The sequence below is a fragment of the Neolamprologus brichardi genome, chromosome 12 (assembly GCF_056152115.1).
Source record: "Neolamprologus brichardi isolate AB-2024 chromosome 12, ASM5615211v1, whole genome shotgun sequence".
NCBI lineage: Eukaryota > Metazoa > Chordata > Actinopteri > Cichliformes > Cichlidae > Neolamprologus > Neolamprologus brichardi.
Window position 1 is genome coordinate 27,675,113 of NC_142115.1, and position 14,040 is coordinate 27,689,152.

General features: G+C 42.5%; 1 protein-coding gene across 1 annotated transcript in view; it reads right to left on the minus strand.

Moving 5' to 3' along the window:
- The window catches only part of ikbkb (inhibitor of nuclear factor kappa B kinase subunit beta), a 28,301-nt gene that overhangs the window by 8,167 nt on the left and 6,094 nt on the right, over window positions 1-14,040 (minus strand). Inside the window, exons 3-7 of the mRNA XM_006789951.2 lie at window positions 9,638-9,732; window positions 5,469-5,589; window positions 3,589-3,658; window positions 1,467-1,555; window positions 1-90 (exon numbers count right to left, since the gene is read on the minus strand). Coding sequence (XP_006790014.1) covers window positions 1-90; window positions 1,467-1,555; window positions 3,589-3,658; window positions 5,469-5,589; window positions 9,638-9,732 — 465 coding nt within the window. The remainder of the gene's footprint in view (window positions 91-1,466; window positions 1,556-3,588; window positions 3,659-5,468; window positions 5,590-9,637; window positions 9,733-14,040) is intronic.

Sequence of the window (14,040 nt, forward strand, 5' to 3'; positions counted from 1 at the left end):
TAAGTACTGCAGGGTTCCCACAAATGATGTGCAAAGACTGCTCTGGTCCAACTCTTTAGCATAGCCAAGATCTATAATCTTGTGGATCAACTGAGATTAGAAGTGAGAGGAAAGAAGAAAAGTGTTATTAGTTAGAATCATTTGTTCTTAAAATTACAGACAGACGGCTACATACGTTTTATTCTTGAACTCTTGTAGAGTTCCTTTGTATGACTCACAGTTCAAAATAACACTTCTTTATCGTAAACAGATCATCCACTGTTTGAAACATTTAAGGCAAACTTTCTGTTCATTCGCTTCTTCCTTAAAAACAGAAGGTTTAAACAGGATGTAGGTGGGTGGGCCTGACATGGTCCTTAATAAAGGTATACCCTCTCTTTCATGTCTTAAAGAGCAAAATGGAGTGTTCAGATCACAGGGATTACTTTTACAGACAGTGACTTCATAATTTCATTTGGCCATGTTTAACACCAGCGTCCACCAATTTAACAGTACATATATGCCAAACAAAAGGGAAAAGCATAATAGCTCCACTCAAGGAATAGTTTAATGAAAGTTATTAAGCTTTTTTTTGCATCATTAGCACATTCATATGCAGCTGTCTGATAAGTGCTCAAATCCAAGAAATAGTCATGCAACCTTCAGAGAACTGCAAATTAATGTTGATACTGTATATCTTTTGGGATCAACAATGTATAATATGATCATTAGTGGTGATTTTCTTAGTATCCAACAGAGCTAGGCTTCCCGTTTCCCCTCATTTCTGGTATTATGAGTCAGCTGGCGTCATATTTAATGCAAAGATAAGAGTGCAGCATTAAACTCCTCATCTAACTCTCTGACAGAAAGAATATAAATATATTTCCCAAAATGCTGAAATGTTCCTTTAAATGCTGAGCGACTAAATGAGTGAGAAAATTAAAAACTTGTACCTTAATAACTTCCAAGCCATAAACCAAGCCTGTATTCCGGTTTTACAGTTTCTCTACCATGCATGAGGAAAACAAGTGTTCATGCAAATCTATAAACTTAACAGAATCCGAGCCAACTTAAATTTGGCTTGGATTCTATAAACAATAGGCTTTGCATAAACATGGATCTATAACATCTTTAATATGTCTGACCACGGTTATATAACATTCTTGACTTTCCTGTACCCTTTTGCAGAGGCGGAGGAGGATAACAAGCAATGATTTATTACATAATGGACAAAATAAAAGAGAGGCCCGTAGAGGAAGCTAAGCAGTAGGGCGATCCCAAAGGTTCCTTGTAACTCCAAGTTCAAGTTTAAAAATGGACTTTTCCACATTAAATATTTAGTACAAGGATAAATGTGCATAAATGTGTGTAACAGAGGCAAGTGTTTTGCACTAATTCAATACAAACCACATAGAGGCAAAAAGCCTCTTTAATGTGGTTTGGGTGCATTTATCCCACCAAAGGGCTTCACTGGGTCTTTAACTCACTCTCTTCTCTCCCTGCTGCAGCACAATGTTTTCTGGTTTCAGATCCCTGTGAATGATCCTCTTCTTATGGAGGTAGGTTAAAGCTGAAGCTGTGGGACAAAAAGCAACAAAAGTCACAATTAAGTAAGAATGTAAAACTGTAGTTGCATGCATTACAACTGATGGAAAAAAGCACAGCACGTGAAGTTATAGAGGAATGTTAGTAAGTTTATCAGAGGCTCATGGTTCACTTTTATATGTAAAAGTACAGTGCTGTATGGAAGACAGAACTATAATGAAAACTGAAAGGCTTTTAGTTGGTATTACATCAATTAACATTATTATATTAAAGACATTAAAAGTGTATTTTCATACTTGTGCATATGAAAAGTGATAACAGATAATTCCAATCACAAAACTGTGTTTCTCAGGTGCTGAGGTCCAAACTGTGTACATAAGGGAGCAGCCCAAAGTACCTTTATTTCCCGAGGGGTTTCCACGGCGAATGAATCTCCTTATATGACCTGGTACAGATTCTTCCACTTCCTGACATGGTCCTCCCATTTATCTGGGCTTGGGACCAGCACTGGGAGTACACTAGCTTGTGACCCTCTGGGACTGGGTTTAAGCCACATTGTTTTTACGTAATGCAAACTTCCTAAAAGCTACTTTCCTCTTTAGTGGAAAAGTTCTAGTGAATTTCATTCCTACACATGCCCTGCTGATATGCAGTTTTCTTCACTACGCAACAACCTCCAGGACTGAAAGGTGAAGCGAGGAGTAACGTTTGGTGAGGTTGGTTCCAAAAGCGACTTTATCTTCTTTCAGTTGCTCCCCTTGGTCTTACTTTTTGTGGGTAACTGAGAGCTAGTGCCTTTTTGGGAGGTTTTCATTGGAGTTATTGAACAAGTAAAATTGTATTCTCAGATGTATAGCCCGTCCAAGAAGATTTGGTTAGTCAAATTCTAATAATTAATTAACCTCTAATTTGGCACCAAAAGAAGGCATGTGCAGCTGTGAATTTTAGATGTACAATTTATGCAGCTCTCTAAAAAACCTTGTTTTTCTACCAAACAAGGTCATATCTGGCACCAAAAACCACATGGCAGCCACCTAAAATGCTAAGCTTAAAAATTTGTAGCCTTGAAACCAATGGGTGGCATACTGGTGGCTCGGCTGTCTCTATTATATAGAGTCTGGGTTTCATATATAAACTTCAGAAAATGCCAGACAATAAGATCTGCTAATGTCATGACCTTCATGGCTGCAGTGCATGTGTGGAACATGCTGTGGATTTGATCTGAAATGTGTGACACACACTGGGACACACTCATACTTTACTACAGCAAAGTGAGAAGTTAAAGCACCAAAGATCAATAAAAACATTATTTTTAATAAACCAATAAAATAGTTTCATAAACAATTTAATTAGGTAGTCTTGAAACACCTGATCAAGTCTTTAACATCAGCTGTAAAAGATTAAAGCGTCACAGGCAGCGCAGCTGAAACTCTAATATCACTTTTAATTGTGCGTCAAAGGGTGATTAACCTGCAGGTGTGTCAACAAAAAGAGGTGACTGAAGCGGAACATAAGTTTGGGGCATCTAAATGTTAGCGCGTGTGAGTGAGTGTGACTTTGTGGGTGTGGATATACATGACTGGGTCACTGCTTTCGCTCATGAACCAGTTTAAAGTGGATCACTCATTATCAGGAAATGTCCACAAAGTGGTCACAGGAAAAGGAGTTTCTGCATGTCTGTGTCCACTTATGCGCACGTGTCTGAGTGAAATATGCACTCGAGATATCTTTAATCGATATTATTTGTTTCTTAGCTCAAAGTCGTTTATACAGAGACAAACACAGAGTGCATGTTGATGTTAGTGTTCATGTATAATGTTTAAACCAGAGAGCATGGGGGTCTGATTGTTGACGTAAGCCCTGCTATGAGTATGATCTCTGGCCACGGTGACTAAGAGGATGGTGGTTTATAGTCAGTGATGACATAACGATACTCACCAGCACCATTTCCTCCCTACTACACTGAACAGATCACACTCCCAGCTAATCTATCAGTCTTTCACACTGACAATTTAAAAGGTTAGCGTAGTCATAATGGAGATGGCGGTGAAACCAAATACTTACAAATATCCCGTAACAGAATCAAAATGGACCCCTCCCTCATTCCACAGCAGTTTTCCAAAATGTTCAGATACTGCAGAGAGCACAAAAACAGACACTCGACACCTCAGTGACACGAACCAGGGAGCAGAATGCAACGCAAGTTTACACAGACAAGAGTTCATTACTCTGTCCTTTTTATGAATGTTTTCTTCTTTATCGTTCTATAAAAACCTACTTTCCGTCTATTAAGTACATTATCTTTACAAGAGATCAGACATATAAGCACCAATCTTTTTCAAAAGGCTCTCAGGCCCTTTTTCAAACGTACAAATCACAATTTTGGTAGTAAAAGCAGATTTATTTATTTCTTTTAAACAAATCATTTTACAGCACTTTGCTGCTGGTAACTTGTGTCAAGCCTGACAAAAGAGGATGGTGCAGTTTTGCGCTCCATCTGCTTAGTTTTCGACCATCTGTGATGCTTTGAAATTTTTATGACACTGCGGTTTGCAATGGTTGGCATTTTCCTCTTCTGATGGCCTCGGGTGAACACTCAGTTGTTTTCAAATTAAAAACTGCACCAGATTTATCCCACAGAATGAAGTGCAAACAGCTGAGTAACTGTTGGTCCAAATAAATCAGACTTAAAACAGAAAAAAAAAAACCAAAAACATACATGTACAGTAATTGTTACATTTGCCATTTTAAATTTGTGCTACTAGCATTATTTCTAAACTTGATACACACATATGACTCAAAAGATTTCAAAAGACAAGCATATATTTCCTCATATTAAGAATGAGAAAAAAATATTACCAACTGAAGATAACCATTGACAGTTATTAAATTTTATTAAAATGTAGGTTTACGGGCTCAAATCTAGTGACGTAAACCACATCAAATCAAGTAATATGAAACAGAAAGTACAACCCATTTGAGTTCCAAGGTTTTATCTAAAAAAGATATGTAAATACAGCCTGAGATGAACAACACATAACATATTATACTAAGTCTTTATTTATTTAACAAGCACTAAACTGAAGAACCAGTGTGTGGAAAACTAAGTACACCACATGACTGAAATCACTGTTTTCTGTATGACTTTATTGGTCTCTTAGATTGTTGTGGAGGAAATCTCCCCTGCTTTCCTTAAAGATTTTGCTTTAGCACATTGAGGTTTTCAAACATTTGATAAACACAGCTCTCTGAAAGTTGCACCACTTCAATCAGGTTGAGATCTGTACTTTGACTGGGCCATTTGCAAACTTGATTCTTTTCTTTTATAGCCACTCTGTTTTAGATTTGCTGCTATGCTTTGGATCATTTCTGTCAGAAAGTTGTCAGAAAATTGGCTTCCCGTTTGATTGTATTATAATATTGTTAGACGTATAGTTGAGCAGTAGTCCTCTTGGCTTTTGTAGTCTTTCACAGTTTCACTATGGACACTGGTAACTTTTTGATGCCTCATCAGTCCAGCACTTGTACCTGACATCTTAACAGTGACCTATAATCCATTCAATGTCAGCCTCTGTTATGTCTACACATAGAAAACTTTGCCATTCAAAATGCATGCACTTATTACTAGCAGGTATTGCATAAACACGTATGTTGAAGCATAAATGTAGTCATACCAAATATTGACTTTCAAGCTTGTTAGAGTTGTAAAAACTTTTTTTTTTAACTGCATTTCAGTGTATGTCTGTACATAACACTGGTGGCTCAGGCTTTTGCACAGTACTGTATGAGATGTGTTGTTGTTCATCTGAACTTTAAGACCCGCTAAGGACCAGATGACTCACATTATATCCTGACGTGTAAAACCTTGGGCCTGAAAGAGGCTTTACTTCCTTTTACACATGACTGTATATGCATATACACACGCAAACATAACCGGCTTTTACCTTTCTCAGATCTCCACCCTGACAGTACTCCATGGCCAGCAACGGCAGATCATTGGTGGCCACCAGTTTCTGCATTCCTTGAGGAACTTCTCGGGCAGCAACCACATTGACATGATCCAACCTAAGTGAGAAAAACTAATTAGAAGAACTGTACAATGTATTATAGCAATATAATTCATTATCATTTTACCACAAGAAATCATCTTTTGCTAAAATGTCCCTGAAATTGATCTGATGACAAAAGAAAATGACAAATCAGAGAAGGGCAATTGATCTTCCCAAGGGGGTTTCATGAGAAATTGGGAGTGCTGTGGAGGGTGGCACCAATAAGGTAAACTCAATTCTGCTCATTATTAATGCTATTTCTTTAGAAACTGTCACTGGTAAAAGGGGATATTAGAATTAAGCTATAATAAAATGCTAAAATTTTAATCACTATTTCATCAACAATCTCAAAAACACTTGTGAAAAAAGTTTCAGCAAACATTGAAAGATTTAACTCTGTACTAAGTGCTATTGCCATTTTGCTTCCAGTTGAATTAATTGATTTGCAGTTTTTCATTTCTTTTTCCATGTTTGGTGACATAAATCGAGTCTTTTTTTGGTTTTGGTTAAGTGCGTTAAAGTCGGGTTCAGTGTCTGAGTAAATGCCTTCAATTCTGCATTTGAGAGCTCTGGAACATCCTTCCCTTTCCTCATACGAAACTCTCATTTCTGCTTTCATTTTTTCCCCTGCACAACGCAAAAACACCTGGGTACATATTAGTCTTTATCTTGCATCCACTTCCAAAGCCCAACATTTTTCCCATGGGACCCATTTCAGTCCAGCCTATTCAAGCATGCAGTTAACTTCTTGAATAAACTCCCTGTCTTGCGTCACTGCACCAATAACATCCAGTAAGAACCAAGCAAATATACAGAGATTAATCTTGAATTACGCTCCAATGTTTCGACTGACTGCACTGATTAATTTCCAGGTTCTTGGCAGCTATTTCTAAGGAAGTTATGCATTGTGATATTGTGAAAAAAAAAAAATACAATTTGTTGTTTCTGCATTTTTTTTTTGCCTGGGAACTGCTCTTTTACCATATCCTGTCTTACATAGAAAACATTCGCCTCCACTTTTTTCCACATTAGACACAAAAATCTTCTCCACAGGCTGGGACACAGTTCTGTGAGGACAACAAGTGCGCTTGGATCCTTGTAAACTGTAGTTCAGCATCTGTGTGGACAAGTCTCACAAACGTCTGCATGAAGTGCTGTGTTTAACCTATGATGACAAAATGTACCTCACTCAGACCCAGTTGGACCTTGGAAGTAGAACACACCACAACTCTTATATCACTGAATATATAACACAAAACATGATGCAATTGCTGATACATGAGTACTCTAAATTTCATATATGCAAACAATGCTTTTGTAATTTCATATGACTGACTGAGATAGATACTGTATTATTTAATCTTTGATTCTTTTCTATGTTTTTTGTATGAATTGCAGTGAAGCCGCCTGGCATCAGAGTTACTCTACACTACCATATGTTGTGCTGTTCTTCATTTAAACTTTATTAGAAAAATGTTTAAAACTTGGCTTGCATTCAAAATAACAAAACCTTCAAAACTGTTTACATCACACAATCTCTGGATCTGATTACTTTTTGATCTATCCGATTCAATTTCCTCCTTTGCCATTTCTGAAGCTTTGTGGTTTCATAATGTGTCACTGAAACAATGTGTTTCAGATTGCCTCTGACTCAAGTATTCATTACATATAAAAAGCAAAGGAGAGTGTAAAGATAACAGACTCCAACTGATATCAGACTGACCAAGAAAATGATGTACTGCATGCAATCTGTGTTGTAGGAACTCGAATAGCAGAAGACTGAGAGCAATCACTGAAATAATAAATGACTGTTATTATGAGTCCATAACTTGCTTTTTTCCCCTCACACGTATGCAAGTGTTCAGTTAAAGCACTAAATAATCAAATAAAACGAAATACATTCAGCTGTATAGTTATATTGCTTTAATATAGGATGTTTTCTGCTTCTGGGAATACAACGATTCATATGAAGTTCTTCAAGTTTCAATTCTTGGATCATTTCTGCTTTTAATTGATGTTACCATTAGGCCATCTATTTAACATCTTCAAAGGCATCTCCTATCATTGCTATGCTGATGACACACAGCTATACTTTTCTGTCTCAATCTCAGCAGCCTCTCCTATCTCAGCTTTATTGTCACTAAAGACTGGGTGTCTTCAGCTGTGACAAAGCCGAGATTCTTGTGTTCAGCTTCTCTTAAGTGGTCAGTCATTATACTGCCCTCCTCACCAGCAATATCGAATCAGCATCTAAGAATCTTGGTATTATTTTTAACCAGCATCTCCAAGCTCATCCAGTCTTGTTTCTTTAAACTAAGAAACATCACAAAAAAGTACATGCTTTAATGTTCTCCCTACTCATTTACCGTCAATGACTCTTCTCTTTTGTTAGGCTGCTAACAAAAACAAGCCAGTGGTCACATCACATCACCTCTACTCTTACTTGTCTTCAATGGCTTCCAGCTGAAATTAGAAATAATTTTAAAATTGTATTAATAACCTAAATCCACACGGCCAAGCTCCTGCACAGATAGCAGACATCCTGAGAATTTATTCCAGCAGACAACCATTTCATTCTTCTAAGTTAGAGTGGTCCACACTTTTGAGGTTGTCCTACAAAAACTTTGTAACAGCCTGCGTTAGCCTGAATCAGCAGTTTGTTTTAAACAGCTGCTGAAAACTAATTTTATAGCTCAGCTTTTCTGTAATCTTTAACCCCTTACTTCTGGCTGTAGAGTGTGTGTCTGTATGTGTGTATTTATGACTGAATGTAAGAACGTATGTTTGACTGTGTGTCTGTCAGCTGGGGCAGGTGAACTTATGTTTAATGTATAGTTTTATCCAAACTGTAAGGCACAGTTTTTGGGGGTTATTTTTTAAAGCTATACAAATAAAGCTATTATTATTATAATATATGAACTGGAAAGCATTTCTTTCTTAATTCTATTTGAGAAAACGTTTAGAAAAAAAATACACAATGAGAGAAAGAGTGGGATGAAGCCTGCATGAGATTTTGGAAATGTTTTTTTTTCCTTGGTTTTAAAAAGACATTCTGCATTTGCAAAAGCAACAGAATACCAGCTCTATAAACACATTATAACTCAAAAACAAAGTGATGTGTTTTTCAGTAGATGTTCGTGTGCAAATCTGTGTTAAGTAGCTGTAATAATATAATGGTAGGTTGCCATGTCCCCTACCCAGTGTTTTTTTCCCCAAGTTGAGCGTGGGAGCACGGAAGGGTTGCGGTTGTGACCGAGTCTGTCTGAAAACAACACGCTTGTTAAAGCAAGACAAGGGGAAAAAAAAAAAAAGGTTTTATGCGCGTGTTTGCACTACCAAATGACAAAAAGCACATGCACTTCACATCTCAAAACATAATCAAACCCTGCATAAACTGGCATCCAGGGACCTGACACCAAAACCGAAGCCATTAACAGAATGGCTTCTGGTGTGGAAAGAGAATGGCTGCCAAAGCTGAGCAAAATGAGGAGGTGGCACCTAGGACGTCAGAAATAACCAAAGTCACCAAAATAACTCACTTTCATGCTGTTCTAATTATCTAATGTGTGATTTTTACTATTTCAGGGCACAAAATTGTTTTTTATATTTTGAGAAACTTGTTAAACAGATGGGTACATAAAAGTCAAATGTCAAACTCATAAGCACCCAGTTTGTCATGGAATGTACCAAAGTGAGTCACGGCAACATGTCAGACTGAACCAGGCTAACATGCCAAAAACAGCCTTAAACCAACGCACCAAACTGTTTCAGTTTGCACGGGAAAATCACCAATTTCTTAAAAACTGATGTGTCACAAACTGAGATGCATCACTGTGGAAAAAGACACTTTTCCTTGAATCTTCCTTGACAATTTGCTGCTCATTATGCACACAAGTGCAAGTCAGACTGGGACTTCCAAGAAGCAATGGTGGGGGAAAAAAACTGTAGTTGCAAGGGAACAGGTGACTGAGCACATTTTAAATCAGTTCTAGTTTCTGTATAGGACTTGGATGGAGTTATAATACTGATAATCACTCAACATAATCTCGAATGCAGCTTCTGACCTTTTCATGATCTGGATCTCCAGACACCATCTCTCCTTGTTTCTGTCACTCAGCTCTTGCCGGCATTGCTTTATAGCAATCTGCTCCTCTGTGTCCTGAAAACAGACAGACACAAAGTCAGACTTCCATCATTTCAGAGGACATTACACTGATTTACACTGAAAAGCTGTTTTCACACATGAACTTTAGCCTTTTATTTCTCTACACAATATCCAATAGAGGTCCTCAATTCATTTGAGATGTTAAACAATCTCTGCAGTGCCTCAACATTCGCTAACCTTGCCAAAAAAAAAATATTTCCCGTATTGGCAATGAGGCTGACTCAGATAGTTTCCTGCTTTGTGCTGCAAGTCAGAGACAGCAACTGCAGACAGTGTCTCAACCATATTCTCCTGAAATGTTCAGAGTTCATATGTCGGGGACAAAAAGCTTAAGGAAAAGAAATAAAAGAAACGGCGGTCAGGACAGAAAAGAAGGAAAGAGAAAAGAGAAACAAAAGCAAAATAAAAAAATTTTATAAATACATCAGGATAATACATTAAACCTACAAAGTCTGAACCATTAAACCTGAAACTAAAGTTCAACTAGAGTGTTTATTGAACCCTTGAACAAATTTAAAAAATAGATTTAATATCAAGTTGGATACATGAGTTTTAATTCATATAATTTATATCCACTTGTATTATTTGCTACATCCAGCTTTTCTTGCAATTGATATAATAATATGATGCTGTTGGGATCCATCCATCCATCTTCATCCGCTTTATCCGGGGCCGGGTCGCGGGGGCAGCAGCCTAAGCAAAGAGGCCCAGACCTCCCTCTCCCCAGCCACCTCCTCCAGCTCATCCGGGGGAACACCAAGGCGTTCCCAGGCCAGCCGAGAGATATAATCTCTCCAGCGTGTCCTGGGTCTGCCCCGGGGCCTCCTCCCGGTGGGACATGCCTGGAACACCTCACCCAGGAGGCGCCCAGGGGGCATCCTTGTCAGATGCCCAAACCACCTCAGCTGGCTCCTTTCGATGTGGAGCAGCAGCGGCTCTACTCTGAGCCCCTCCCGGATAGCCGAACTTCTCACCCTATCTCTAAGGGAGATGCCAGCCACCCTTCGGAGGAAGCTCATTTCCGCCGCTTGTATCCGCGATCTCGTCCTTTCGGTCACTACCCACAGCTCGTGGCCATAGGTGAGGGTAGGGACGTAGATCGACCGGTAAATTGAGAGCTTCGCTTTTACACTCAGCTCCCTCTTCACCACGACGGACCGGTGCAGCGTCTGCATTACTGCAGCCGCAGCCCCAATCCGTCTGTCGATCTCCGGCTCCCTTCTCCCATCACTCGCGAACAAGACCCCGAGATACTTGAACTCCTCCACTTGGGGCAGGACCTCATCCCCGACCCGGAGTGGGCACTCCACCCTTTTCCGGCTGAGAACCATGGCCTCAGATTTGGAGGTGCTGATCCTCATTCCCGCTGCTTCACACTCGGCTGCGAACCGCTCCAGTGCGAGCTGGAGGCCCTCACCCGATGAAGCCAACAGAACCACATCATCCGCAAAGATCAGAGATGAGATCCTGAGGCCACCAAAGTGAAAGCCCTCCGCCACTTGGCTGCGCCTAGAAATCCTGTCCATAAAAATTATGAACAGAACCGGTGACAAAGGGCAGCCCTGGCGGAGCCCATCACCCACCGGGAACGAGTCCGACTTATTGCCGGCAATGCGAACCAAGCTCTTGCAACGGTTGTATAGGGATCGAATGGCCCGTAGCAATGGGCCAGACACCCCATACTCCCGCAACACCTCCCACAGGACACCCCGAGGGACACGGTCGAATGCCTTCTCCAAGTCCACAAAACACATGTAGACTGGTTGGGCAAACTCCCATGCACCCTCAAGTATCCTCGAGAGGATGAAGAGCTGGTCCAGTGTTCCGCGACCAGGACGAAAACCGCATTGTTCCTCCTGCATCAGAGGTTCGACTAGCGGACGAACTCTCCTTTCCAGCACCCTGGCATAGACTTTCCCGGGGAGGCTGAGGAGTGTGATCCCCCTGTAGTTGGAACACACCCTCCGGTCCCCCTTCTTAAAGATGGGGACCACCACCCCGGTCTGCCAATCCACGGGTACTGCCCCTGATCTCCACGCAACATTGCAGAGGCGTGTCAGCCAGGACAGCCCTACAACGTCCAGAGCCTTCAGGAACTCGGGGCGGACCTCATCAACACCAGGGGCTCTGCCACCAAGGAGTTGTTTAACTGCCTCAGTGACCTCGCCCCCAGAAATTGGCGGGTCATTCCCCTCATCCCCAGACTCTGCTTCCTCCTCGGAAGACGCGTCAGTGGGATTAAGGAGGTCCTCGAAGTATTCCTTCCACCGCCTGACAATTTTCTCAGTCGACGTCAGCAGCGCTCCGCCAGCACTATACACAGTGCAGGTAGAGCACCGCTTTCCCCTCCTGAGACGCCTGACGGTTTGCCAGAACCTCTTCGAGGCAGTCCGAAAGTCTTTTTCCATGGCCTCTCCGAACTCCTCCCACACCCGAGTTTTTGCTTCAGCCACTGCCCGAGCCGCGTTCCGCTTGGCCTGTCGATACCTGTCGGCTGCCTCCGGAGTCCCACAGGCTAACCAAGCCCGATAGGACTCCTTCTTCAGCCTGGTGGCTCCCTTCACCTCTGGTGTCCACCATTTGGTTCGGGGATTACCACCACGGCAGGCACCAACCACCTTGCGGCCGCAGCTCAATGCAGCAGCTTCGGCAATGGAGGCGCTGAACATGGTCCATTCGGACTCGATGTCCCCCGCCTCCCTCGGAATGCTGTTGAAGCTCTGCCGGAGGTGTGAGTTGAAGATCTCGCGGACTGGGGCCTCTGCTAGTCGTTCCCAGCACACCCTCACTACACGTTTAGGTGCACCAGGTCTGTCCAGCGTCCTCCCCCGCCACCTGATCCAACTCACCACCAGGTGGTGATCAGTTGACAGCTCAGCTCCTCTCTTTACCCGAGTGTCCAGAACATATGGTCGCAGGTCTGGTGATACGATTACAAAATCGATCATCGACCTACGGCCTAGAGCGTCCTGGTGCCACGTGCACTTATGGACACTCTTATGTTCGAACAAGGTGTTCGTTATGGCCAAACTGTGATTAGCACAGAAGTCCAATAACAAAGCACCGCTCGGGTTCAGATCAGGGAGGCCGTTCCTCCCAATCACGCCCCTCCAGGTCTCGCTGTCGTTACCCACGTGAGCATTGAAGTCTCCCAGCAGGACAACAGAGTCTCCAGGTGGAGCACCTTCCAGCACCCCCCCCAGGGACTCTAAGAAGGCTGGGTACTCCGAACTGCCACTCGGCGCATAAGCGCAGATGACAGTCAGGACCCGTTCCCCGACCCTAAGGCGCAGGGAACAAACCCTCTCGTCCACCGGGAAAAACCCCAACGTACCGGCAGCAAGCCGAGGGGATATTAGAATACCCACCCCAGCCCGCCGCCTCTCACCAGGGGCAACTCCAGACTGAGACAGAGTCCAGCCCCTCTCCAGGAGACTGGTTCCAGAGCCCAAGCCGTGCGTAGAGGTGAGCCCGACTATATCTAGCCGGTACCTCTCAACCTCACGCACTAACTCAGGCTCCTTCCCCACCAGAGAGGTGACATTCCATGTCCCTATTGCCAGTCTTGGCAGCCGGGGGTCAGTCCGCCAGGGCCTCCGCTCCTGGCCGCCACCCGGCACACAATGCACCCGACCCCTATGGCGCCTCCTGCGGGTGGTGGGCCTGCGGGAGGATGGGCCCATGTCGCCTCTTCGGGCTGTGCCCGGCCGGGCCCCATGGACTAAGGCCCGGCCACCAGACGCTCGCCCTCGGGCACCCTCCCCGGGCCTGGCTCCAGGGCGGGGCCCCGGTAACCCTATCCCGGGCAGGGTAAACTGTTCCCTCGGTGTTTTTTTCATTGGGGTCTTCTGAATCGCTCTTTGTCTGGTCCCTCACCCAGGACCAATTTGCCATGGGAGACCCTACCAGGGGGCAAAAGCCCCCAGACAACATAGCCCCTGGGATCCCTGGGACACACAAACCCCTCCACCACGATAAGGTTGCGATTCACGGAGGAGTTGTTGGGATTAGATTTAAAAAATAAAAATCACAATAATGATGTAGGAGCCTCAAAGACTCATGTATCAAATATAATACACATGGCATTACAGAGTTAAAGTGGACATACAAATAAAAGACAGAAAAAAGCTTCATCTGAAGTGTGAATCATGCAAAGCTGCTCTAGTGGAAATGAGCGTAACGAAACCCTTTGTGTGATCTTCAATGTTAATTATATATTTTACCACGACTACTTTGTATTCAAGAAACAGAGTGGTCAGCCATTCCTACTTTATGATAAATACAAAAAAATGAGGGGAAATG